This window comes from Carassius auratus, chromosome 47 (genome assembly GCF_003368295.1).
Source record: "Carassius auratus strain Wakin chromosome 47, ASM336829v1, whole genome shotgun sequence".
In the NCBI taxonomy this organism is placed as follows: Eukaryota; Metazoa; Chordata; class Actinopteri; order Cypriniformes; family Cyprinidae; genus Carassius; species Carassius auratus.
Genome location: NC_039289.1, coordinates 2,860,526 through 2,887,733, shown reverse-complemented (window position 1 = coordinate 2,887,733; position 27,208 = coordinate 2,860,526). Strand labels below are relative to the sequence as shown.

Here is a 27,208-nt window from a genome sequence, read left to right as displayed (position 1 = left end):
TTATTGTTGTTTTTTCCTCCCTCTTTCTGTCTCTATTTATATTCTTCAACCCCGGGTCATGGCACCAGCGGTTACATTCCCCCTCTCTCTTCTGTCCTTCAGAGAAACATAACATAATTTGTTATGCGTAAATAAAACCTAATTTGTTATGAGTAAACAGAGAAAATAGTATCTGACTTGTGAATATTAGATTCCAGCTGTCAATAAAACACTTGTATATATAATTAATTATCTCTTTTAAAGTGTTTTTATGCACTGAATTGGCCTCATGCATTGGGAATTGCAAGGCTTAGGAAAAATGTTTGTTTTGTTTTGTTCTGTTTCATGTTGAGGAGATTTCAACACAAAATTGTTGTTTTTGTTTTTTGTTTGCTTTGATTTATTTTGTTATGCCAGGCAGATTCCAACACAAAATAGTTGTTTTGACGCGAAATGGCCATTCTACGGAAGTTCAAAGCGGCCATGCATTATCCTTTCTTTCCTTCTTGTTTTTTCGTTATAACAACTTACTTTTTTCGTTATCTCGACATAAAGGAAGTTGTTTTCTCATTATAACGACTTAATGTTCTCGTTATCTCGACATAACAAAAGTTGTTTTCTCATGATCTCGACATAACAAAAGCTGTTTTCTCATGATCTCGACATAACAAAAGTTGTTTTCTCGTTATAAAGACTTAATTTTCTTGTGATATTGACGTAAGAAAAGTCGTTCTCAAGTTTACAAAATGGTGCCAACAGGTTATAGACCTGAATATAACTGATGGTGGGTTGTACACTATCCATTTTTACTGTACGCGGACCTTCCTTGTGATCGCTATAATTTGTGCAGTATTGTTCATTACTGACATTTAATTTATTCATAAATGTTAAATGCTTGAATCAATATGATTATTTTGTGTATTAAGTTCTTGCTAGATGCAAGAGTTTCACCAACGCGTTCGGTGTCAAAAAATGTGTAAAAGTTGAGTTTGTTACTATAGCAACAGTAGATCAAACAATCATTGTTTAAACAGTCATTAAGTCGTTATAACGACAAAACAACTTTGGTTATGTGGAGATAATGAGAAAATTAAGTCGCCATAACGAGAAAACAAGAAGAAAAAAATAAATAATGCATGGCCGCTTAGAACTTCTGAACCATTCATATATAAAAAAAAAAAAAAAATGTAAATACACATGCACACACACACACACACTATATACTGTACTACATATACACTAATGGAAATATATATTGTAAATAAATTATTTTCAAAAAAAAAGTTTTTGAACATGGAATTGAAAACTTACAGTAGTTCTGAGGCTACACTGAAATTTTCAGTTTCTGTCTAGAAGATATCCTATAACGCACACACACACACACACACACACAGCCCCTTTTATTGTGTGTGTGGTGATATTTTTATAACCAGGTTCATGCAGGGCAATCCTTAATCTTTGAATGCATTCCAAATACCTACGAATTAGGATTGAGAACCAGATGACACCACAGGAGCTCTTTCATTTTGATTTTTAGCACCTCTCTCTTATCTCTCTTTATCTCTCCTCCTCCAAATTTTCTATTTTGAATTCAAGAGGAATTCTTTACAAAAATAAACTGCCACATGCATCAGGAGTGGTTTAACTTGGATGTTACCCATCATTCATTTGTGAATTAATTCATAATGCAAGACTAGCGAACCGTAACAAAAAACGTGTCAGAATGACATAAGATCATAAAAAAGACACAATTTGTTATTAAAAAAATTGCCTCTCTCCTGTCTCATAAGGGCTGCACAGAGGCATCATGGGAAGTCTAATACATCTGAAAACAAAGGAGCAAGCAAGGCATTAATTATGCCATGATGGATAGTGGATTGTGTACACCATCTTGGCAGGTCTCTGCTGATTTATGGCAAGCTTATGGTTATGACATTTATTAAACACGCAAATAAAACAGCCATCGATGTCCTGCCAGCATTCATTAGTGCCGAACAGAATGATTCATTGTGTCATGAGATGTTTTCACAGAATCAGACGCCTGTGGTTTGTTTAGTTTGATGCCGCAACAGAGTCATGTTGTTCTCATTTTTGGCTTAAAATACATGTAGACATAAACAACGCTGCGATTGTGTGTGTATTTAAGGGATTATCACATTTATCTGAATGGTTCCGATTACGTTAAACGCAGTTTCAGTGTTATTTCTCATTTAGCTATCCACCTTATTTTTCCCGTGAGAGTGGAACTGAATGTCTCTGACTTCCGGTGTCATCCGCTTCCAGCTATTTTAGCAGCTTGATATTGCAAACTGGTGTGTCTTACCATAGTATTTTCATTTAATGTATTATCTTAATTACGGACACACTGGTTTGTAGTGCAAGCAGTTTTGCCGTTTCTGCACTTTTTTACTTCCGCATTGAATAATAAGGTGGATAGCTCTTGATCAAGATATTGTGGTCATAAGTCTTATGTAAAAGATACTCTTTCTCAGTAAAGTAATCAGTGGAAATGAAAAGGGATGCTTGGAATAAGGCAGAAATCCCAGCTAAGCGTACACGTTATTCCAGTCTGGCCTGTGTATTAGCATAATAAGCATCCTGCTTTACAAGATCTCTGCTCTGATCCCCAGCCACCCTGCCAAAACCAGCCTCTGACCGCTTTTCCACGAAACATCCTCTGCAAAGATCGCTGTTACGGCTTTCACAGCAGATTAGATCACACTTTGTGCAGCTTCTGCAGTGGAAGCAGAAGCTTTTTTTCCTTGCCTTGAAAACACAAGAAATTCCAGAAATTTATATAACAGTAACTTCCAAACATCAACGTTCTTTGTTTTTGTTTTTAAGCAAGGATTGACCGTGTCATCATGTCAGCCTTATTTTTCAAGAAGGCATATTGGATAGTGAATTCTTTTACGATGTAAATGTGGGACAAATTTATTTATTTATTAGGAAATGTGGGACAAATGTATAATTTGAATGTTTTAGGAAATGTGGGACAAACCAAAAAAATACATAGGGTCTCAACTGATTAAAAAATTGAGCTAATTGTATATATATATATATATATATATATATATATATATATATATATATATATATACTATTCATAAGTAATAGTAATAATTAAATCATATAATTAATATAATAATTAACTGTATTGTTAATTATTGTTAATTAAGATCGCCATTCATAACTACTTATATATTATATATATATATATAATTATTAATATTAATGAATCATTATTTTACTAATTTTATTAATTAATTATGGAATTTCTGAATTAAATTTAAATGATTTGTACCAAATGAACCCTGATATGTATGTTACATACACAGATGTACTGTATATGAAAAAGATTTTATATAGATGATTGTATATAGATGTTTTATGCCTCATATCATATTTTTATACCATATATATTTCCCATATTAACATACATTTTATATCATATACATTTTTTTGCAATATTCGAAGACAAAAGTATATTAAATAAACATGTTAATTAATAGCAAACATTTCTTTATTATAGCTTATGTGGTTGTGTTGCACTGTTCTTTAGTCTTTAATCATTTCAGTTATTGTTTTGAGGGCCTTTTCAGACAATCTTAGTTGGATAATTTTCAACAAAAAAATGTTTTTGGCTGAGACTTTCTGTAGTCCTAATGTGCTATTTATAATGTCTCGTGCCATCATGCCCGGAGCTTTCTTCAATTGACTGAATTGGCACACTTTTTCCTCATTGTCCTTTTGTATTCACTTGTCGCCGGTTGCTAGCGCCCCAGACTTTCCTCCGCAGTGAGAGACCAATTAGTCCGACCCTCTTCAGTTCACGAAAGTTTCCTTTCAAAGTGTCGCCTTTTAAGGGTGGGACTTTATCTGCATTTAGTGTTTGTGTGTCAGGAAACGCTCTACTGTTCACCAAAACACCCTTAGGGGCCCTTCAGCTACTCAAAGGGTGAACTGCACAAAGAGCGGCAAACAAAACTGGGTTTGTTCAGAGACGATGGAGTTTAACCTCTCCGACCGACTGACATCCCAGTGTTAAGAGGTTATGGAGTTTAAAAGATGAGAATCTGGATTTAATAGACTTTACTTCTATCTATCTATCTCTCTGTCTGTCTGACTCTACATTTCTACCAGCAGTCATAACACCTCATCTCTCTCTCTCTCTCGCCTTCCGTGTCTCGGCGAGCTACAATAGTGCCAGATGAAAGTGTTTTGGTTGAACAACTCTAGAGCTAATCCACTTCCCTTCATGCCGAGGTCCCTTTGAAAAGCGAGAGAACAGGGAGGGCGAGAGAGAAATGAAAGAGGGCCTGCAAAAAGTCTGGCAGGAGTGAACTCTTGAACCCGTTGCTGAACGAGGTGAGCAGCTTTGAGGAAATGCGTGTGTTTTTCTTAATCAAGCACGGCTGTTGTTGAGCGAGTGTGAGGACCTTCCCAACACACACATCCACTTCTTCTGTTGGAATATGAATGTTTCACATTACTGGAGCGGTGTTTATATGGTTGACACTAATATGAACACTTTTGCATTAATATTAGTAGGTTTTGATGTGCTAACACACACCACTGTAATGCCACAATAAACAATAATAATTTATTTATTTATTGTATATATATATATATATATATATATATTAGTGATTTTATAAAGAGCCTGTCAAAAAATATATTAAGAATTTCAACTGTGAAGTTATGTAAACAGATCAATTATCTATTTAAATGTTACTATTTTATTTATAGTGTACTTTTTAGTTTTAGATTTTATTTTAAAAAATGTGTTAAGAAATTTAAAAAAATTATGTGAAAACAATTTTTACTCAGAAATTGAAAGAATTGAATGCAAAGTATTTTCTTGTAAAATGTGCCCAAATAATCGCTTTTATTAACTGAAATTTTTTATATATATTTATTATATACTTCATAGATTATTTATTTCATAATTTATTTACTTATTTATTCATAAGTATCTGCTTTAATTCTTCGAACTTATTACCACTCTGGCAGCATTCTTTTAAATATAATACATAAAAAAAAATCATTTATTATATCCATATTTAATCTGTAATAGTGTCCATTCTCTAGTCTGAATAATCTTTCCCAGCAAATAAAGAAGCCCTTAAGGGCAAATAATTCCTTAAATTTGTTCCACGTGTTCATACTTTGAAAACAACGGGGAAAACGTAACTGTACTCTGGACTGTCTTCACATTCATTTCATTTTATTAGATATTTTAGTGTGTTACGATCATAATGTGAGCTCATGCACTGGTTTGGCACAACTAAAGACAGCTAAACCTAAGCTCAGTCGTATAAACTTCAGGACAGACATCTTTGGATTGAAGCGCTAGACTGTACTTTGTGTCTTTTGGCTCCTCTACAGCTGTCGTGTGTTTTTAATAAGGATAGTTTGTAATACATAGTGTACAGTTCTGTTCTGTTTGTCTTTTGGTAGTAGATAACGATGTGTTATGCTAATGCTAAGCTACATGCTATTTTGGCTCACTTTAATGATCATGAAGGCCATCTTTGTGAAATAATCTCAAAGATATCCTCCTGAATGGCTCAATTACTGACAGACAAAATCCTAAAAGATCTACTAGATGAAATTTCTCATAATTATAAAAGGGTTTTTAGGGGTAGAACCTCTCTTATTCATAGATCTCCTCTTGTGAATATTTGTGTGCAGTTTTGTTTGCTCATCTGCTTTTCCAGGAATGATATGAGCTGTGATGTAATCACATTCGCTGAATTGCCTCAGAACAAAAATCCCGTCTGGAAAGATTCGCATCTGAGGTCAATTGTCCATTCATTTGGACAGGCTGAGTATCTCTATATTTAATGAGATTTTAAGTAATCCATTATGATTATATATCTGATATACATAGATCTGTGAATGCACTTCAGTTGAATCCAATAAAAATCTACATTTATGCTCATTTATATATTATTTATTTATTATTTTTAGGGCTATCAATTGATTTAAAACATCTGTGAATGCATGTCAGTTGAATTCAGTAAGAAAGTAGGCTAATTTATGTATTATTAATTTTAAGGGCTATCAATAAATTCAGATATGGATGCATTTGCATCTCTAAAACTCACTGAATGAATGTCCTTCTTGCATCTTAGTAAGCTTCAGTGCAGCTCACAAACAGTTTCATTTTAATCAGGAGTGCATTACTGTTTTTCTAGGGTAATTACAGCAGTAACTCTGGAGCAGAAAAAATAAAATAAAATCCATAAGCAGCCACAGTAAAGACCTCTGCCTCTGTTTGATGTGTTTCCACTCGCTGCTGTCCCGCTGTCACACTACAATAGATCGGAATGTGGACCAGATTTATACACACATACTGTAAACACACACACACACACACACACAATTAGGAACCCATCCAGTGGTGTACATGTAGACACTTGTTTGAACTGTGTATGTATGTGTGTGTGTGTGTGTGTGTGTGTGGTGGCTACAGCTGGCTTTCTGCAGTGTTTTAGTGAAGGAGACAGATGTTGTTCCCTGGCGTTTAGGGTACAGTGCAGCTGTCAGACTGAAACCCTGTTAAAGGGATGCATTTTCATGCATTTTTATTTGAGTAATTCCTCTTTATTATTATTTTTATTAATTATTGTTGTTGTTTTTATTTTCTGTCTGTCAGCCGATTCAAATATGTAATGTGTTTTTTTTTTCATGCATTTTTATTTTCCACATAATTGTTGTAGTTAGCCCAAGTTCTATTAGTTCGTTTTATTTTATTGCTGTTAAGCAATTAAATTATTTTCATGCACTTTTATTGTTTGCATAATTCTTCTAGTTAGGCTTATTTTTTATAATTTTCTTTCATTTTCTTATCATTTTTACGGTTGTCAACCAATTAAAATATATAATACATAATGCATTAATGCATTTTTATTTTATGCATAAACATTCTAGCTAGGCAATTTTTTTCTTATTTTATTTTATGCATATTTTCTCTAGTTATTTTTTTTTTCTAGGCTATCAACTGATTAAAATATTTACTTGCAATTCCGTAGTTGCTAAATCTATGAAAACATTATTTATTTTATATTGCAGTTGCCAGGTTTCACAAATGTTTTATTTTCAGCTTTTTCTGTATATCACTTTAGAAATTATTCTAAATATATAATCCATACTGATTTATATACTATGAATGTCTAACCCAATGTGTACAATATGTTGAAAGAACAAGAGGACTAAATTAAAACCATGAATGAACAAATATCAATAGGTGTACCTGGACATCTAAAGATTGTCATCTATGCAGCTTTAAAGTATAACTTCCATATCACAGTCCATTAAATCTTTAATGATTCAGTTGCCATTTCTTTCTGTTTTCAAACTTCCAGTCATTGAGGTCATTTGCTCTACTTTCTGACACAATCTCACCCCTTCATGATATCATAATTGACGATTTGACATCTAATTCTGACATCTAGTTATTTTTAGCCCTGAGTGTTTATGTGACTAGCATGCTAACAGTGTTGGAAAACAAAAATCTTGTATACTGATCCTAAAACCAAAGAGCGACATTTTTAGATAGTTATTTTATAATACCAACCACAAATTCAAGAAAACATGTAATAGCGTATGGTAGTCATGTTTTTACAATCCCATTTTGTTGTTTTTTGCTTGTTTGTTTTGTGAGTGTTGTGAGTTTAGCACACATTAGCATTTAGCAGGTCTCTGTATGCCAGCACTAAGCGCTTAGCGAACCTTCAAGCCACAAATGAGTGAGATGTTGCCAAGAAAGAGGGATAGAAGGGGAAGGGGGTGAAAAGGAGAGCCAGTGTGACTCTTTTACTTGCGAGTCCTTCATCTGTGTGTGCACAGAAACGTGTGTGTTGTGATGTTTTTATCATTTGCTGGCTGTCGCTCTCTGTCCCGAGTGCAGTGTTCAGCCAGGCCCAGCAGAATCTCGCCTGATCTTCCCGATCCCTCGGGCCGCACGCAGACGTCCACATCTGCCGCCGTGATGTCATCAACACATGACATGCTGCTCTGGATAGAGAGTTAATATTTGATACCCAACATAGCCGCTTTCTCTCGATGCGTTTCTACTTCTTGTTCTCTCATTTTATCTTCCACACGAAGCAAAAGACACAGTAGCACAGCTTTGCTCCCTTTTACACCCTTTTACCTTCAACATAAAGAAAGGGGAAAGAATTAGATTAGATTTAGATTAGATTTGATTGTAATATAGTGAAGTAAACGTAGGCGTCCCGTATTCAGGATGGGGTGACAGTTAAGGGGTTAATGCTAACATTTGACTTACTTTATTGATGTTTCCCTGCAGCTGATTTGACTCCATCAGTAAACCCACAAGAAATCAAGCCTACTAACTGCTGTTATGCTTGCTGTGGTCATAACAAAGCCTAATCTTCTGAAATATGCTATCCTAAAAACATTTGCGTCACTGACAGACAGCTACTTTATAATGCTAGCATAGGTAAATGCACTCATGCTTTGTGAAGCTTGCTTGTGAACATTCTGCCTTGACAAGATCTTAACGGAAATGAATATAAACAACTAAAAACAAAATGTGACCCCAAATGAGTTGGGGTTAAATGAGTTTGACACACATGGCGTATGTAAACGCTGTTAATGGTCATGCTTATTTCACGCTACAGCAGAGTACATTCATAGGTCTCTGAAGGGTAAATGGGAAACACACTGTCGAACCACTTTATTATGAATTGATTAACCTGTCCAGAGGAATTGTCAATTATTTTATCCCTTAATGCTTTAACAAAAATACTTGTTTAAAATAATATACTTTAGATATTTTTATGTTAATTAAAATAAGCGTCCTCATTTCTCAAAGAATAACGTCAAACTCTTTGTCGCTCATTGAATCATGTCTCGACAGGGGTCAGGGGTCATGACAGGTCATGCGTCAGGACTATTAAAAGGGTCAGAGGTTGCTGAAGAAGAATAAAAGGAGCCAAATGTAATCATCAAAATTAGTTTTCATGAGGCATTTGCTTGAGTGAGTTTTTGGTTTCGGAAATAATTGGTGTAAATAGTAGTTCAGCTGTTGTGGACATTTTTGGACAATAACAACAAACAGATGTTCGCAACTGTGCGGAGCGCTTCACGGGTTTAATATCAGCCACAAGAGGCTAATAAAATATGAGACTTTTGCTTATGTTGTTGCTGGATGTTAGGAGCAAGAGCGAAGATACCTTTCTCTCACTGTGCCCAAATGCGTTTTCCACGTATGTTCTCACAAGTGAAAAGTGCTTCCGCTTAACTTTTCCGTCTCTCTCTTTCTCTCTGTCAGTGTAAAAGTTTTACATGTCCCTGTTCTCCTGGCCTGGCCTGTCTCTCTCCATTTCCCTTGTCGTTTGTAGGTCAGTACCTCCACTAATGCTCAAAAGAGTTTGTCTTGTCCTGAGAGAGGGCCACACAGAGCAAATCCATTACCGGCCACGACACCGCTGATGAAAAGAGGCTGAATGTCTGTTTTCTTCCTTTGTAAGTCTATTATCAGATTATTGGTCTTGGTGGTGTTCAAGATCAAGTTGTTTTTTGTACACCACACAGACAACTGCTCCACCTCATCCCGGTGGGTGAACTCGTCCCCCCGAGAGATGAGCCCCACCACAGTGGTATCATCAACAAACTTAATGATAGTGTTACTGGAATGGACAGGGGTGCAAACATGTGTGTAGAGAGTCTACAGTAGGGGTCTTAGCACACAGCCCTGAGGAACTGAGGCTGAGGAAATACGAGAGCCTACTCTTACCCTCTGTGAGCATTTAGTAAGAAAGTCCTCGATCCAAAGACAAACAGAGTGAGATATTCCCAGATCTGACAGTTTAGACACTAGCATGTCAGGGAGGATGGTGTTAAACGCTGAGCTAAAGTCTACAAATAACAGCCGAGCATAATTCCCCTGCAGCTCCAGATGGGACAGAGCGGTGTGGAGGGCTGTTGCAATGGCGTCCTCTGTGTACCTATTGACTCTATAGGCAAACTGGTATGGGTCAAACCTGAGTGGAAGATGTGAGATGATGTGAGTCCGAACCAGTCTCTCGAAGCGCTTCATAATAACAGGTGTCAGTGCTATTGGGTGATAATTGTTCAGTCTTTTTTTGAAGTGGGACTTATATAGCAGACTTCAGGGAGAGTGGTACAGTGGCCTGAGATGGTTAAGACCCCAGCCAGCTGTTCCGCGCATTCCCTCAGCACCTGTCCAGGAATGCCATCGGGTCCAGCGGTTTTTCTCAGGTTCACTTCCCTCAATGTGCATCTCACCTCATGCTCCTGCACTGTGAGGATATGGTTGCTGTGTGTTAATGGATGTAGTGTGGTTTCACCTCAAAGTAGGCGAAGAAGTTGTTCAGCTTCTCTGCCAGTGACGCGTCACTGCCATCAGCCAAGAGATTGCTGGGTATGTAGTTGGTAATATACTGTACCTTGGCTCTTTCCAGACCTCCCTATAGTTGTTGTTCTGGAAGCAATCCTTGATCGTCCTCCTGTGTGCAGCCTTAGCTACTCTGTTTCCTCTCTTCAGTTTGGCTCTGGCCACACTGTACATCCTCATCACCAGCCCTGAACCCAGTGTTCCTCTCCCTGAGCAGACATTGACATTGCACTTCTTTGGTCATTCAAGGCTTCTTGTTAGCATAAACCCCAGAGTCCATGCAGTACCTAATGTAGACCAGGAAAGCTGTTGTATGCTGATCCAAATCCTGATGTTTAAAAACATCACAGTTTGTTGAGTCGAAACAGTCCTGCGGCTCAAGAGAGGCACCTTCAGGCCAAGTTCTGACAGTTCTGAATGTGGTGGAAACACTCTTTCTTGGGGGGTATAAAATGGAATTAAAAGCAGGGACATGTGGTCTGACTGGTCCTGATATGGTAATTGCTTAACCCTGAAGCCCCGCTTAATGTTTGAGTAAGCCTAATCCAGTGTATTTGCTGCTCTAGTAACACATTTAATGTGCTGATGGAATTTAGGGAGCACTACCTTTAAATCTGCCTGATTAAAGTCCCCTTTAACAATGTGAATAGCCTCAGGATACATACTCTGCAGCCTGCTAATGTCATCATACATTAGCATTAGCATCCGGTGGTATATACACAGCAGTTATCAAAACAACAGAAAATTCAAGAGGAAGATATATGGGCCTGCATTTAATAGTCATAAACTTCAAGTCTGGGGAGCAGTGACTGTTTACATTTGTGGTGTTAGTACACCAATTGTTGTTCACATAAGTGCATAGTTCCCATCCTCTGCTTTTACTAGAGTCCCTGGTCCTGTCATAGCAATGCACTGTGTGGCTTGCTAGCATCTGGAATAGATGAATGAAGGCAGGTCTCTGTGAAGAGCAGAATGCAGCCATCCTTAACCACGTTGATCGATGCAACCAGTAGTTTCAGTTCATCCATCTTGTTAGCGGGGGATCTCACATTGCTAAGGAAAGTACTTGAAAGCAGTGGTTTGTGTGGCCGCTTCTCTAGTCTTACTAGCATGCCGGCTCTGCAGCCTCGCTTTTGCCTCCTCTCGGTGCGTTCCAAATGGGATATATCACCCTCTAAAGGGCACTTTGAAGTGAAAACAATCATGGCCGCCTTATTGAAGGGTCCTTCCAAACCAAAGTGCCCCAAAACTCTGGCCGCTTCAAAGGGCCTCTGTGATCCTTTGCACAAGGAAGTTGTTTGGTGTCACAGAGTTCCACTTCACCTATAAATGCATGTATAGTATTTTTCTATACTACTGTAATATTTCTACGAGATGGATTTGGTCAAATTATTATGGTCAAAACAACAATGTACTTCAACAAAATTACAATGTATCAGTCAGTTAAAATGTTTCAAATACATAGACACAATATACATTACAAATACATATTACATTACTTATACAAATATACATTATATTTAACAAATATATTTTGACGCAGAAGTTCGCTCCAAGAAAATAGTTTTTTTTACTCCTATACTCTTCATCCCTTCGAAGCTTTCTCTCCAAGAGGGTAAACCCTTTGAAGGGATTGATGAGCCCTTCCGAATGGAACACAGGGTGTGTTTCTGTGGCACTATAATTGCTCTGTTTGTTTCAAAATTCAAACCAACCTGGCATGGAAACAGTAGCTCAGCCAATAGTGAGAGTTTGGGACGGGGCCATCTGTCCACCTGACCAGTGGCAGTGTATGGGAAACCTGTATAGCTAATGGAGTAATGTGTAAAATCTCTGCTTCTAAGATTTTAGTTTGATTCTTGTTTTTCTGTGCTTTAGAACGTCTCAATCTCTGCTCACTTTCCGTAAAATCTGTAATTAAGTCAGAGATCTCAGTATGGACTCAAAGACTTGAAAACTTAATGTGAGGTTTGCTAACCATGTTAATTACTCTCTGAACTCTTATTGTATGTCAGCAAGTTTGAATTATCTCTTAATGAATTTTGGTAAAAACACGCTGAGATAAAGTTTCTTAATATGTTACTTGAATAAGATCTCCATTAAGTCTCTATGACGGTGCATTCACACAGGCTCTCGGTTTTAATGTTTCTCATTTGTCACATGTTGCCGAACTGAATTCTCTTTGCGGCAGGGCATGAAAATTGTTCAACATTTCAACCGCCAATGCAGGCAAATGTACAGTGTGCATGTGCAGTTTCTTCTGAGCTAATAAGTAAATATTTGAGAATTCTGTTGCATTGAGAACTGTGTTGTTATTTTTGTGAACTAATTTCTCCTAACATGTGTTCCCTGGGATTCAAACCCCCAACTTTGCGCTTGCTGACGCAACGCTCTACCACTTGAGCTACAGGAACAAAGAGGTTTAGTGCTTAGCATTAGTGGTTTGTTCAAATACAATAGTAATAGTGATGCTTCACTAACACCTCTAACTATAGTTGAACAACATATATTACAAGAGTACAACATATATTATGTATATCTTTCTTTCTCTTTTTCTGTCAACAGTCGCTCTGAAAAACCACAGCTGTAATGGTTTGTCAGCAAACAACAGTAACCATGACAACAGTAAAGCAACGGGATTGGTTGACGGCTGGCTGCATGAAGGAGAGCTCCTACTACAGGTCAGAAGGCCAAACGTGTGTGTGTGTGTGTGTGTGTGTGTGTGTGTGTGTGTGTGTGTGTGTGTGTGTGTGTGTGTGTATGTGTGTGGTGTTCATGTGCCTTCCTAGCATGTTATAAAGTGACATTTAAAACGATGTGCTCGAGAAGGAGGAGAAGAGGAGAGGCTATTTCTGCCCGGCCTTGTTCTTGTTTCAGACACTTAGGCATGAATAATGCACAGATGGAGCTCTCATGTATTATAAAGGAAGGATAAAATAAGAGGTAAAAGTATTTTCTCATTTTATTTTTTTTTTTTTTGAAAGTTTTGCTCTGTCCATCCGGTGACTAAGAACTTTGAACCACCTGCCCACTCACATCTGTGTTTTCAGTCCATCACACATGCTTTCAATTTCTGATTATCCTTTATCTTATATTCCTGTCTATTTCATCCTTCTTTGCTTCCTTGCTTCTTCCTTTGTCTATTCCTTCCTTTCTTTACTCCTTTTTTTCTTTCTTTTCTTCCTGCCTGTTTTTCCTTACTCTGTCTTCTTTCGATGCATGCCTTCCTTACTTCCTTCTTTCCGTTGTTCCTTCTTTTTTTCCATCTATCGATCCATCTCTTCTTTACTTGTCTCCTGTCGTGCTCCTTCCATCGTGTTATCTTCCTGCTTTTCTTCCTTCCTTTTCTTTCCTTATTTCCTTCCATTGATCCATTCCTTAAACTTTCTTCCTTCTCTCCCTGTTTCACTTTCTTCCTTCTTCCTATTTGGTCTGTCTGTCTATCTATCTATCTATCTATCTATCTATGTATCTATCTATCTATCTATCTATCTATCTATCTATCTATCTATCTATCTAACATCTTACCTCTGTTGTTTCTCTGCTTCACACTCTGCCTCATACTCTGCCTCTCTCTCTCTCTCTCTCTCTCTCTCTCTCTTCTCTCTTGCACTCTCTCCCATGTTAGTTGTGTGTGTATAGTTGTGTGTGCTGGACTGTGAACGACGCAGTGGTACATATTTGATAATAATGCTTTCTGACTGCCCCCCTCCCTCCCCCTCCCGCCCCGTAAGAGCCCCGTGTGGGCTGTTCTGCCATCCAACAAGCCGAAATATTTATACTGAGCACTGCTACTCAACAGTGTTTTCTGTGTGTTTAGATCCGATGTGCATGTATGAGTGTGTGTGTGTGTGTGTGTGTGTGTGTGTGTGTGTGTGTGTGTGTGTGTGTGTGTGATGCAGATGTTCAGGCAAATGAGAGGGGCATAAACTTGCTGTACCATTCATGATGGGGTAACACACACTATTCCTTGAGGCTTATTTGTTGATGTTACTACATGCAGCACATTATTATGTACATATGATCCGGCCAAAAACAATCACAGATTAAAGTGGAAGAGATGATTTAGTGATTTATTGCTTGTTGCCTAATCATATCATTTTAGGTTAAAGGGTTCAGTTTGCATTTAGAAAGTGTTTGCAACACAAGCACAGCCTCAATAAAACATTCAGAGGATTTCAAGAGAGCTCTTATTCACACTCAGACCGGAGTACAGTGTTGCACTGTAGGGCTTTTCTGTGAATCGGTGTTTGTTTTCGTCTTATTCATGTTATTAAAAAAAAAAAAAAGGAAAAAAAAAATGTCTATGTTGTGGTATTTATAGTATTTTTTTTTCTCCATGAAATCGACATATCATGTTTGTGTAGGTTTCAGATTTTACCAGTTGTTAAGTTTTATTTTATAATTAATTTCAAAATATAAATATATTTCACATTTTTACGTACTGGGTGCATATAAAAAGTGAAAAATTCTACCCACATACTTATTTGACTGTCCCACTCAGTGCTTGAGGGCTTTATTGATAGTGGATTTGTACGGTGACTCCACGGTGTAGCCACACACAGTTGTCTGTGGATGTGTCAGATTACTATAATCACAGATCCACACTTAGAGCCCACCAGATGGTGATGCAAAATCCCCTCCACAACAATACCCACTCAGAACAAGATGGCATATGCTTGTGTACTCAGATAACTGTCCTTGTAGCATACAGTGTAAGGAATTTACATTTTTCACTCCCTTCCTTCTTTTAATAGGAAATACATCAACACAGAAAAGAAAACTCTATTTATCAAGCTATTTTGGGGTTCAGCTATGGAAGTCAATAAAAATTCAAATTGAGAGATGTAGCTTTAGAAATCTCTTGTTTATGGTCACAGGCTCTCAATGGCTTTGTGTTGGTGGTCACTGCTGAGGGGATCATTTTCTACTGTTCTCACACCATCCAGGATTACTTGGGATTCCACCAGGTAATTATCCTTCTCAACAGTCTCATACATAAACACATATGTATCATATAGCCACTGCTTTAATACTAATCCGATAGACAGCCAAATTACAGTCAGTGTAATTTAGGGATTGGATTTTCCCATATGTATCCTCATGAAATACCAACTAAACATATTTAAATGCATGATTTTATCACGTTTATCTTTTAAAAAGTGTAAAAATGCTACTTTAACGCCTCGCTCTTGGGGCAAATAGGCTTTTATTTTGTAGTAGAGCTACTTATGCACTTAAATTATGTCCAAACCAGGCATGACGTAATGAGTTTGGAGGTGTCAGGACACAGTTTTAATCTGATTGATGAGGATGCCCTGTACGTACACTTTCCCAGAATCAGAATTACGTCAGACTCACCAGTTGGATAATCATTCCATACTTCTCACCTCTATTCATAGTGCACACACACACACACACACGCACACACATACACACACATCTGATCTGCCTAATGCTGTTTAATACTGCAGTCTCTCTCTCGAGCAACAGTTTGAATGCAGTAGAAATTGAATGCGCTTAATCAAATAGGCTTTACTCTGAGATTCAGTCTGGCACGGTGTAATCCAATTCATCATAATTCACTAATGAATTATCCAACTATATGTGTTTACTTTCTGTGCTTACGATGTCCTTCTTTTGTTCGTATGGATGTGTTTAGACAAGAAAAGAGGGAATTTGATAGCAGGTCAAAGTTAACGCGGTCCGAAATAAGCCGTTTTTCAGTGAATAAACTGAATTTGGTGATTTAAAAATTTATTGCAGTAGAAAACTTGTAGTAATATTTCACAATATTTCTGTTTCTACTTTATATTTTATCAAATGAATGCAGCCCTAAGCATGAGAGACTTCTTCTTTTGACTTTACAGATCCTAAAAATTAATTGACATATTTGTTGTTAGTCTTGAAACTTTTTAAAACCATAAAGCTATGCTACATCCTTTCAACTTAATTCTCTCACATCGTCGTTTGTGCTTCGGTTACCCAGACAGATGTGATGCATCAAAATGTGTTTGAACTCATTCATACTGAAGACCAGCAGGCCTTCAGACGCAACTTACACTGGGCCTTGAACCCGCCTCCAACCGGCACGCAGACGGAAGAATCACCACAAGGTCAGGAAATATATCATTTTATATCATGGCAGCACTATATTGAGTAATTTTAGCCTGCAAATTCTTTTTTTAATGAGAGGGGGAAGGGGGAGGGTGGTCTGACCTTTAGTGGAAGCTCCTGGAGTTGCAAAATAAATGTTATGGTCACTAAAATGTCCAATTGAATCAAGGATAACAGCAAACAGAAAGGAAGAAAACAGAAAAAGTGGTCAGTGGATAATTCAATGATGACCTCCGGTTGACAAAGTCTAGACACACTACTCTCTTTAGAGTCTCTAAGTTCTTTTTTTGTTTCGCTTAGATGGAGATCCTGCCCCAAGCATGTCGCTGGTGACATGTAACCCTGACCAGCTGCCTCCGGAAAACTCCTCTTTCCTGGAGAGAAATTTCGTCTGTCGTTTCCGATGCCTCCTAGACAATTCTTCGGGATTCCTGGTCAGTGTCAAACAGCTTTCATTTTGCTCTCAAAACCTAATGAGTTGCCTACACAGCTGCCTACCTATTAATATAATGGAAAAGATCTTGCTATTCAAAGTCTCTAAGCCCCGATGTTCCAGATTACAGAGTGAGTTAGCATCTAGGTTTGTGCGGCTAACTTTGTGTTGGATTGCACCTCTAGCAGCCACAGAGATCACAATTGTTATCCTGAACACCTCTGTTATCCATCTTAAAGGAGCAATAGGGTCATGTGGAACAGGTTTTAATTGGTCCTAGAAGAAACAGATCATAATAGCGAGAGCCAGTTCTTGTTAGCATCTGTAAAGCTAATTTGAAGAAAGCCAGGCTTTAGCTACAGTATAGAGCGTCTTTATTCCAAAATTATTTTTCCCATTCATTCTTTTCAGCCGGACAGCTGTCTCTTTTTTTGCTAATCTTGGCAATGTGGTAGTGATGCGATACGTATGCGTGCAAAGCTCACTACTGCAGGATTTTCTGTACTCTTGCTCTTTATTTCTTTAGTCTCCTTCTTTCACTTTCTTTCCCCTCCTGTCCAGCTTTACCAAATCCATCTCCCTCAAAAATAGCATGACTACACTTAACTTGTCAGGAGCGGAACCTATGTGTTCAGAGAAATTCATTAGCACGAGCTATGAATATGAGCAAACTCAAACTCTTTTCCAACAGGTTTTTTTATAAAATGTTTGGTCCTTTTGCCATTTTTGAATGCAACTATTATGTTCTCTTGGGAAGTTCACAATGAACACGTCATTAAATCCAATTAGCTTCCATCATGATTATTTTATTGACACACCGCCAACTTGGAAAGTCATGCTGAAAGCTTCGTTTTTATTAGCACCAAATGAAATATAGCCTGACTAACGTTTTCCGTTGAATGTGAATCTCTGTATTAATGCTTCACAAAGTAATTCCCAAACTGAGACATTTGTTGCGTAGCCTAACATAAGCAGAACTACTTTAAATCAGGCATTACACAAGACATCACATCATTTAAAAGCCTTAAAGGAACCGCTCACCCAGAAATGAAACAACAAAAAAGTGCCTTCCAGCCAATATTGCATTGTAGTTTTAAATTAAACATGTCTAACATACATAAAACATTCACTTTTAGATGGCTTAATCACTGCCGGTCAGAACAGAATTTGTAAGGTTGACTAACCAATCACAAACGAGCAAACATTCAGATGTGACACATTCTGGTCATAGCCTTCATTAACAGATGACCTGGATTGAGCACTATTGCCCACACTGAGTCAGAGACAAATTATGTGGTTTGCCAAGGGCATGGCAACAAAATCATCCAGCTCTGGCTGTGTATGTTCATATATTACGTGTATCGGTTATGCAAGTCTTTCATGCAAATGCATTTTAACATGATTTTTTTGCATGTCATATTTTTATTATTCTTGTATATTTGCTCTTTTTGTGGTAGTTACAATGTATTTGAGATGTATAATTATTAGATGGAATTCCACATTTAAATTAATGTCCAGTTAATTTTTGTTAATGTTTTTTGTATACCGTATTTTTCGGAACTATAAGTCGCACCTGAGTATAAGTCGCATCAGTCCAAAAATAAGTCATAACGAGGAAAAAAACATATAAGTCGCACTGACCTATAAGTCGCATTTATTTAGAACCAAGAACCAAGAGAAAACATTACCATCTACAGCCGTGAGAGGGCGCTCTATGTTTTCAGTGTAGGCTACAGGAGCACTGAGCAGCATAGAGCGCCCTCTGGCGGCTGTAGACGATAATGTTTTCTCTTGGTTCATTTCTCTTGGTTCATGTCAAATTAATTTTGATAAATAAGTCGCACCTGACTATAAGTCACAGGACCAGCCAAACCAAGAAAAAAAGTGCGACTTATAGTCCGGAAAATATGGTAGTAGAAATTCAAATGTTCATTGTCATGTATCCCCGATTAAGGCCCTGAATCTTCAAGGACGTCTGAAATTCCTGCATGGACAGAACAGGCATTCGGACGACGGAGGCCAAATGCCACCCCAGCTCGCCCTGTTTGCCATAGCGACACCCCTACAGCCGCCTTCCATAATGGAGATCCGAACCAAGAACATGATTTTCAGAACCAAACACAAGTTGGACTTCACCCCAATGGCCTGTGATGCTAAGTAATGATGGACATTTCTTTTGAAAGAGTTGTAGCTAGTATTGTATACAGATGTTTATACCTCCATAAATACAATATAAAATGGTGTCACTGATGTTGGTTTTGCCTTTGTTGTAGGGGTAAAATCGTTCTTGGCTACACTGAGGCAGAGCTGCGAGTTCGTGGTTCAGGTTACCAGTTCATCCACGCAGCTGATATGCTCTATTGTGCTGAGAACCATGTCAGGAGTAAGATTTTCAGATTTGTCATGTTGGAGTTTTATTGTTCAAGAAAGTCAAATTCAGCCTAAAGAAAGTGTTGATAATGCTACATAACTGAATTACGTGACGATTAAGAAACAGCTATGATGAGCTGTCTTTCTGCTGATGCATGCTGACATTGTTGCCAAAGGCTTTGTGTCTAAAATAAACTAGTGACACTAAGTGACATGAGCAGTGTGCTCTTAGGCAAATACTTGAAGTGACAGTATTTTCATTCAGCTTGGTTCACAGGAGGTAATCTATAAATGTTATCACAGGAAGTGAAATCGACTGATATTATCAGTTGTATGGACCTTTGGATTCTGATTATTCTATGATAGTCTATGGCAAGAAGTGCAAAAAAGAGACAGACAGACAGAGACACAAGGGGGAATGTTTTCCCATAATCCCATAGATTACGGAGGAGATTGAATAAATCCTTGACGTTAGGAGTAGAGGAACATGAACTTGAGCCTTAAATCCAGTAAAATCAGTAATTCAGTATGGAGCCAACATCTATTAGCAAACAAGGCTGAAAAATCTGATTTGTATGTCTAATAACAGGGTTTACATACTGTTGGATTGTCTATTGCAGTGATCAAGACTGGAGAAAGCGGCCTTACTGTTTTTAGACTGCTTACAAAGGACAACCGCTGGAAATGGGTACAAGCTAACGCTAGACTTGTCCACAAAAACGGCAAGCCTGACTACATTATTGCCACCCAGAGGCCACTTGTGTAAGTATATTATGGCTAATATCCATTTATATTTCTGCACTAACAATTTACAAAATAGATGTAGTTGATTAACATGCTAGTGTTCACCTTTAAACTGTTAAATAGCATGGCGAATTAGCAAGATTTTGATGAATGTACTTCTTACGCATCCACTGTCAAAGTTTTTTATTCATTTATTCAGAGAAGAAGAGGGTGGAGAGCATTTGAGGAAGCGATCTATGCACCTTCCATTCACCTTTGCTACTGGAGAAGCTATGCTGTACCAAATCAGCTACCCCATGCCAGGTTTCCCCGACACCCTTCAGGGTAAAGGCAAGAACAACAAAACCAAAAAGAGCAAGGTGGACAAAAGTTCAAAGGATGATCTGGACCCAAGTTCTTTGCTGGGAGCCATGATGAGACAGGACGAGTCTGTTTATGTTTGCCAGCCTGCTATGGAGCCTAGAATGTCATTCCACAGTAGCCTCTTCAGTGAGCAAGGAGAGACTAGCACTTTCTCTTCTCCGGCGGAAAATGAAAATTGGAATCCAGCGCAGAATGGCGTAACTGCATTCTCCAAAGAGGGACCATCAAGTTTCGACCCACTACTGGCAACATTAGACTCTCTGTCCCTGGAAAACGAGGAAACCTGCTCTAACAGTGAGCTATTCAATGCCCTGGAAAACCTTGGACTCATCGCAGAGGACCTCGAGCTGCTGCTTCTGGATGAGAGGATGATCCAGGTAGAGATGGATCCAGATTACGTCCCATCTCTGAACGATCTTCTCACCAACAACGAAATCCTCTCTTACGTCCAAGACTCACTGGAGAACCGGATCGAGGTCTCGAAAGATGCTCAAAACCCTGCCACTGTATTAGATTCTGTTGAACCCCCTAAATCATGTTCTGCTTCCGATTCCACTTCTCAAGTGACTTCCTCCATGCTTGCTCCTTACGTACATTTCTGGCCACAAAAGCAGATAACACCCATAGTTCATCTCTCACAGAGTATGCAGCAATATCTCAACGGCCAGTCAGTTTGCCACAAAACTGAGAGCTGGATCCAGGCACCAATACCACAGGTGTCTACAGCAGACACCGAGACAACTATTACCCATGATACTTTGTTGGTGAACTCGGTACCAGCTGGACACAATGGACACTGGGTCCCTGAACACACACAAGCCAACTTGAACTCTCAACTTGGTGATAAGCTAACAGGAACTAGTAAAGCACAATCACAGCAATGGCAGCACAACCAGTTGCTTAACCCATTCCAATATAAACAGAAAACAGCTGTGGGTAGTGATACCCCTCCGAACGGGGTCTACAATAATCCCCAGTGGAATGGTGGATATGACTTCACAGACCAGTTGGCCACAAATGGACCTTGTTTTCCCAATGGACAGATGACACACACACAAACACTGGGTATACATTACAATATGAACGACAGTTCAGGGGTGGAATTTACAATGAACATCAGTACAGCTGGGGATGTAGGCCAGTTTCAGGGAGCCATGGCCTCATCTTCGTCCTATCAGCAGGGTTATCAGAAACAGCAGCAACAGCCAAAAGACGCACCCACTTATTGCACCTCCTATACCAAACAGAACTCCTCTCTGGAGCATATCCTGGGATTAGCCCCACCTTCAAACCTTCCCTCATTGACAGATTACGGCTCTGTTTGGACCCATGATGCCACCCACAGTAAGGTAAGAATTAAGGAAGGATATAGTTGCGCAATGTGATTTAACCATGTTGATACAAGCTCCTGGATCAACATGCCAAACAAACAGTCAAACCTTATCCAAAACCCCAAGCACATACTTTACTCCTGATCTCAAATAGGAAATGGTTGTGGATGAAAATGTTGCCCTAGAACCATCAATGATGGACAAAGGAAAACCAAAGGTATTGCAGTTAGCCAGAAGTGTCAAATCCTACTCTTGGAAAGCCACCTTCCAACAATGTTTAGCTCTTGTCTTTACTAAACACACCTGAATCAGCTAATAAACATCTTGAGGATCACTTAAAATTTCCATGCAGATGTGTTGGAACTAAACTCTGCCTGAAAATGGCCCTCCAGGAGCAGAATTAGACATCCTGTTTTTTTTTATGTACATTGTCAAGGAGAAATAGATTGCTGGCTTAGAAATATTGTGTACTAGAAATTGTATCAAATTGTCTTTAACATTTCACATAATGATAAATAACCTTTTGACCAAGCCTTCAGTAGATTTGATTTTGTCTACATGCTCTTTAAAAAGACTCCAAACCATAAAACGCCAAACACCCACCCTCCATATTTCTCATCTTTTTTTTTCCATTGGCCTAAATGCTCACTCTGATCTAATTGTGCTCTGTATAAGGGGCCAAGACCTAACAGGTCATTGCTAATGTTCTGAAATTTCATAATGCACAGTGGCAGACCTACAATACAAAGTCTTGGCAGTCTCTGGAGATTCGCCATGGGGCCCCACACAGGTGGATGTTTGCTTTGCCTGCTGTGTTGCTTTATTATGGTGACTGTGATTAAGTTCGTAATCTTCAGCTTAAGAGTGTAAGCTTCCAGGTCAACCCATCGGCATCAGACAGGTTTTTCCGCTAAACTGATGGCAGCCAACTGTAGCATCTAGTCAATTTTGTGAAATGGGAGCCTGAGGCTATGAACAAGAGATAGAGGAAGAGTAGCCTCCACAAAAGGACCGCTCATGCAGCAGGCAATATTCAGAGACCATGGGCTTCTGTCTGCACTCATTTATCCAGACGATCTTGCTTTTCTGCATGTAGGACACCATGCTGAGGTTCCACATGTACTGTAGGGATTGTGTTTTCTGTGGAAGGTTAGAAGTGCTTGCTAAGACAAATTTGGTGAATAACATATCCCTTGTTGTCTGTGCTACTGGCATAAATGATATCTTAAATACTGTGTCTTGTTGAGTTCACTTACAATTCACTGGCAAACACAAACCGAAACTAAATCTAGACCCCAAATACTATCAGAGATACTTTGGGTTACACTGTTTTGACTTCGGCTGGTGCACTGCACCGCAAGGCTCTTGCATTGCAGAAGTGACTTTTGCCAAAAAAGTACTGAAGCTACTCTTCCAAAGAAAAAGGGAGGTACAGTTATAAATAGTACTGAAATTGGAATGGCGACCTTAGGAAAATAAATCCTCAATGGAAGAGCAAAGTGAGAAAAAAAGAGACCTATCCTAGGCTTTGAGTTTTCTGAGTTGTTTGTGTTCAGGGTCATTGCTCTCAGCTGAAAGGAGAATAGAGCTAAAATGCCCAGTCAGGCGTGAGCAGCCATGACCTACAATCCAGCATCAACATTACCTCATGCATACTAACACTACACTGTCATATACTATTACTATAGGAGCTTTGTGATCAAGCTAAAGATTTACTTATCATCTGCAGAACACATTCCTACATTAGCAAAATGTATGATTGGGTAAAATAGCATACACTGACAAGTTATGCCAAGAGATGTTGTTTTTAAAAGCTTTTACCCAGCTAATCTTTAAGATTTGTTTTGGTTAGCATGTTGTATGTAGCAGTTTGGAATTTGATTTGATTCGAGTTCCTCCAAAAACAGCATGGAATTAGTTTTTGTTTCTGGTTATGATCCTGGTGAATGTATCTCGTGAAGACCTTTAATGACCCCAGCAAAGACAACATCTGCTGTCCAGCTGCCACTAACCTGCTTAAATAAGCCACCGCCGTGCTAGTTCTGTAAGCTAGCACCATAAGTGAGCTCTGTAATTTGGGTCAGCTTTAGAGAAGTTATTCTAATGCTAATGAAAGGTTATGGTTGCATGCTGTGGATTTTGTCAATTTTAGGCTGTATTTACACTATATGGCTTTCAAAAGCTGTTTTAAGCTACGCTAACAAAAGCCATGTTTTGGTGAAAACTATTTTTGAAAAACTGCTAAATGGGAGGACGATGTTCTTAATTGACATGAAAATTATCATAATGCTAATCATTCTAAAATTGATACACTTTTGGCTAGCTTTTAGCCATTTAGCTAAATACTTTCTAAAAATTTTTTGGTTCTTTGTTTGCAGATGGAGACAGGCTTTATACTCAACTCTGCTAGTGTGGCCTATACAGGAAGTTGTTTGGTTCCCAATGGCAACGCAGTGGCCACACCCGGCAACGGTCCTCAACCCCTTCCTGAGCCACACCCACCTCCCCCTGACCCTCAGACCAATGGTTTCTACCTCTGAATACAGATCGATACAGATCCATACGAAAAAATCCCATAAATCAAGAGAGGACTTTAAAAAAAAAAAGAAGACATTAAAAAAAATTATTAAATTTTTTTTCTTTCAGGTTTGCTTATCAACTTGAATAAATACATTTTAAGTAAAATGAGCCGGACTGACTTCTGAAATATCAAACCAGTTGCTAATATTCCATCCCAGATAATGTGATCGCACTCTCATTTATATTATTCACTCAGTTATGAATTAATTATGTATCAGTTACGTTTGGATTATTTCTCTGTGTCAGAAATCACTTTTGCTTCGTGAGACATTTCTCCAGTTGGCAGATGCAGTGGATCACAATTTGAGATGGTCTGTCTGTATCAGGTGCATGTTTGGATACGTTTGTGCATAAGTACAGTATGTGAGTGATATCAGTCGCCATTAATTGGGCAAAACATCGCAAAACATGCGATGCAATGTCTGTAAATCATGTAGGAGCATATGCAGCGTATAGTTCTTACAAAACGGATTGTCTTGAAACGCAGTAAAGGAGTTTTTTTTATGTTTATATGAACAGATGTTTGGGATGTATATTTATTTATGAAAAAAGCAAAGGTGTTACCTTCAGTTTACTGACAGTTTAAAGAAAACTTATGTGCGATGTCAATAATAAAGCAGTTTAGCAGTACAAAAAAATAATCATACTCTTCTGTAGATCTGTAGATCTGAAGCCTTCTCACTATTACATTTTGGTGAGATTAGATTTTGGAAAGATGACTCCAGATCAAAATAACTTTCCTTTTAGATACAAGTGTTCATGTTTATAGTGAATCCAGAACCAGCTCAATCTTGCGACAAACGTGTAATAATTTTTAAGAGTTAAAATAAATCAGGTTAAGGCATGACGTTTTGAATTGTTTCAAATGAAGTAAAAATCATACATTTTGTATGAGCCAACCCGTACAATCTACTAAATATCTTTAACATGATTAACTCTGAGGCCGTGTCCACAGGTACACGGGTGTTTTTATAAACAGTTTTTTCTTCTTCCGTTTTTAAGAAAATCCGTCCACATGAAAGTGCAAACGTGTGCTATGAAGCACTGTCAAGAGCATGCCAAGCCAACAGGTGGCGATATAATCTCAACTGTAAAGCCATACTGGCCAATCAGAAACCTGAAAAAGTTTCCAGTAGGCGGAGTTAACAGCGCAGTCTTTGACGTCAAAAGCCAAAACTCTGGTTTCGCTGTCTACACGATATAACACTACAACCAGAGCTTTTGTAAATCTTTACCCTGCAGGCGTTTTCAAAAAAAATTTGTTTCAGTGACCTGGTGATGCGTCTGCATGTGGACGAATAGCCAAACCGCATAGAAAAAGCTGTGATTTTAAAAATAACCATGCTCGTGTGGACTGGGCCTGATTATTGTGCGTTTGACATGAGACCATGTAGTCCAGAACTTATCAAAAACCAGTTAAAGAGCAGTTTTGTTTTGTCCATGAAAAGAGATTCTGGGAGCTTACATTGTTGAATGTGTTGAGTATATTGTAAAGAAGTTAAAAAAGAAAAAGAATATTTCATCAAGGTGCTGCAAGGTTTTAATGAATAATATTGTTAAATGTTATAGTATTATAAAGTCACAGAGAAAATACATTTCCAGGCCAGCCTCTGTTTTATGTTCCTTTTTTTAAATGCATATATGTGACCCTGGACCACAAAACCTTAAGTCTTAAGTCACTGGGGTATATTTTTAGCAATAGCCAAAAAATATGGGTTAAAATTATTTTACTTAATTAATAACTAATTACTTTACTTGTATGCCAAAAATCAGTAGGATATTAAGCAAAGATAATGTTCCATGAAAATATTGTGTAAATTTCCTACTGTAAATATATCAAAATGTTTTTTTTTTTATTAGTAATATGCATTGCTAAGAATTCATTTAGACAACTTTTTAGGGATTTTCTCAATATTTAGATTTTTTTGCACCCTCAGATTCCAGATATTCAAATAGTTATATCTTGGACAAATATTGTCCGATCATAATAAACCATTCACCAATGAAGAGCTTATTTATTCAGCTTTTACATGATGTATAAATCTCAATTTCGGTCCAGGGTCACATATATGCTGTATTTGCAGACATTTCCCATAAGAGGTACCACTGGCTCGACTATGGATTTAAATTTCCTTTAAACACATATATGAGAAATGTTTAAAGAGTTTGTAAATAGTCAAGTTATTTGATATTGTATTGTATGCACTATTTTAAAGAGCACCGCAACCTAACCAGGTTTGACTTTTTTCCGACACAAGATGTAGGCTTCTAGAGAGATGTTTTTAAGGAGTAAAGATTGTGCATTCTGTTTGTTAATATTAAAGGGATAGTTCACCCAAAAATGAAATTTGAGGTTTACCTGCTTACACCCAGGGCATCCAAGATGTAGGTGACTTTGTTTCTTAAGTAGAAGACAAACAAAGATATTAAACGCAAACAGTTGCAGTCTGCCACATCTATGGAAGTAGATGTGGATGACAGCTTTGAGGGTCAAAAAAAAACATACACAAAAAAAAGAAAAAAATTAAACCCTGTGGCTCATGACGATACATTGATGTGTAAAGACACAAAACAATCGGTCTGTGCAAGAAACTGAACAGTTTTTATATAGTTATTTTAACTTTGATTCATCGCAATGTCCTAATTGTCCTGAGCATGTTTGTGTCTTCTTCTTCATCAAGTGCATGGCGTCTTCTTCTTCTTGCTTTATGGCAGATATCTCTCAAATGGACCATTGACACTCCTTATTGAGATTGCAGATAGAGTGTTAATTGTCCATTTGAGAAATAGGTGGTGGTAATGCACTTATAAGTCTGCAATCTGCCATAAAGCAAGAAGAAGAAGCATCACGCACCTGCTATTGAGAACACGCTCAGGACAGTTCAGTTTTTTGCACAGACT

The 27,208-nt window shown here is 38.0% G+C and overlaps 1 protein-coding gene across 1 annotated transcript in view; it reads left to right on the top strand.

Moving 5' to 3' along the window:
* Positions 1–26,001, top strand: part of LOC113064793 (aryl hydrocarbon receptor-like) — a 31,416-nt gene extending 5,415 nt beyond the window's left edge. Inside the window, exons 3-11 of the mRNA XM_026235734.1 lie at positions 12,935–13,050; positions 15,250–15,339; positions 16,359–16,485; positions 16,787–16,920; positions 18,874–19,076; positions 19,193–19,302; positions 19,910–20,051; positions 20,233–21,745; positions 24,106–26,001. Of these exons, the coding sequence (XP_026091519.1) occupies positions 12,935–13,050; positions 15,250–15,339; positions 16,359–16,485; positions 16,787–16,920; positions 18,874–19,076; positions 19,193–19,302; positions 19,910–20,051; positions 20,233–21,745; positions 24,106–24,267 (2,597 nt within the window). The 3' untranslated portion in view covers positions 24,268–26,001. The remainder of the gene's footprint in view (positions 1–12,934; positions 13,051–15,249; positions 15,340–16,358; positions 16,486–16,786; positions 16,921–18,873; positions 19,077–19,192; positions 19,303–19,909; positions 20,052–20,232; positions 21,746–24,105) is intronic.
* Positions 26,002–27,208: the final 1,207 nt, after the last annotated feature.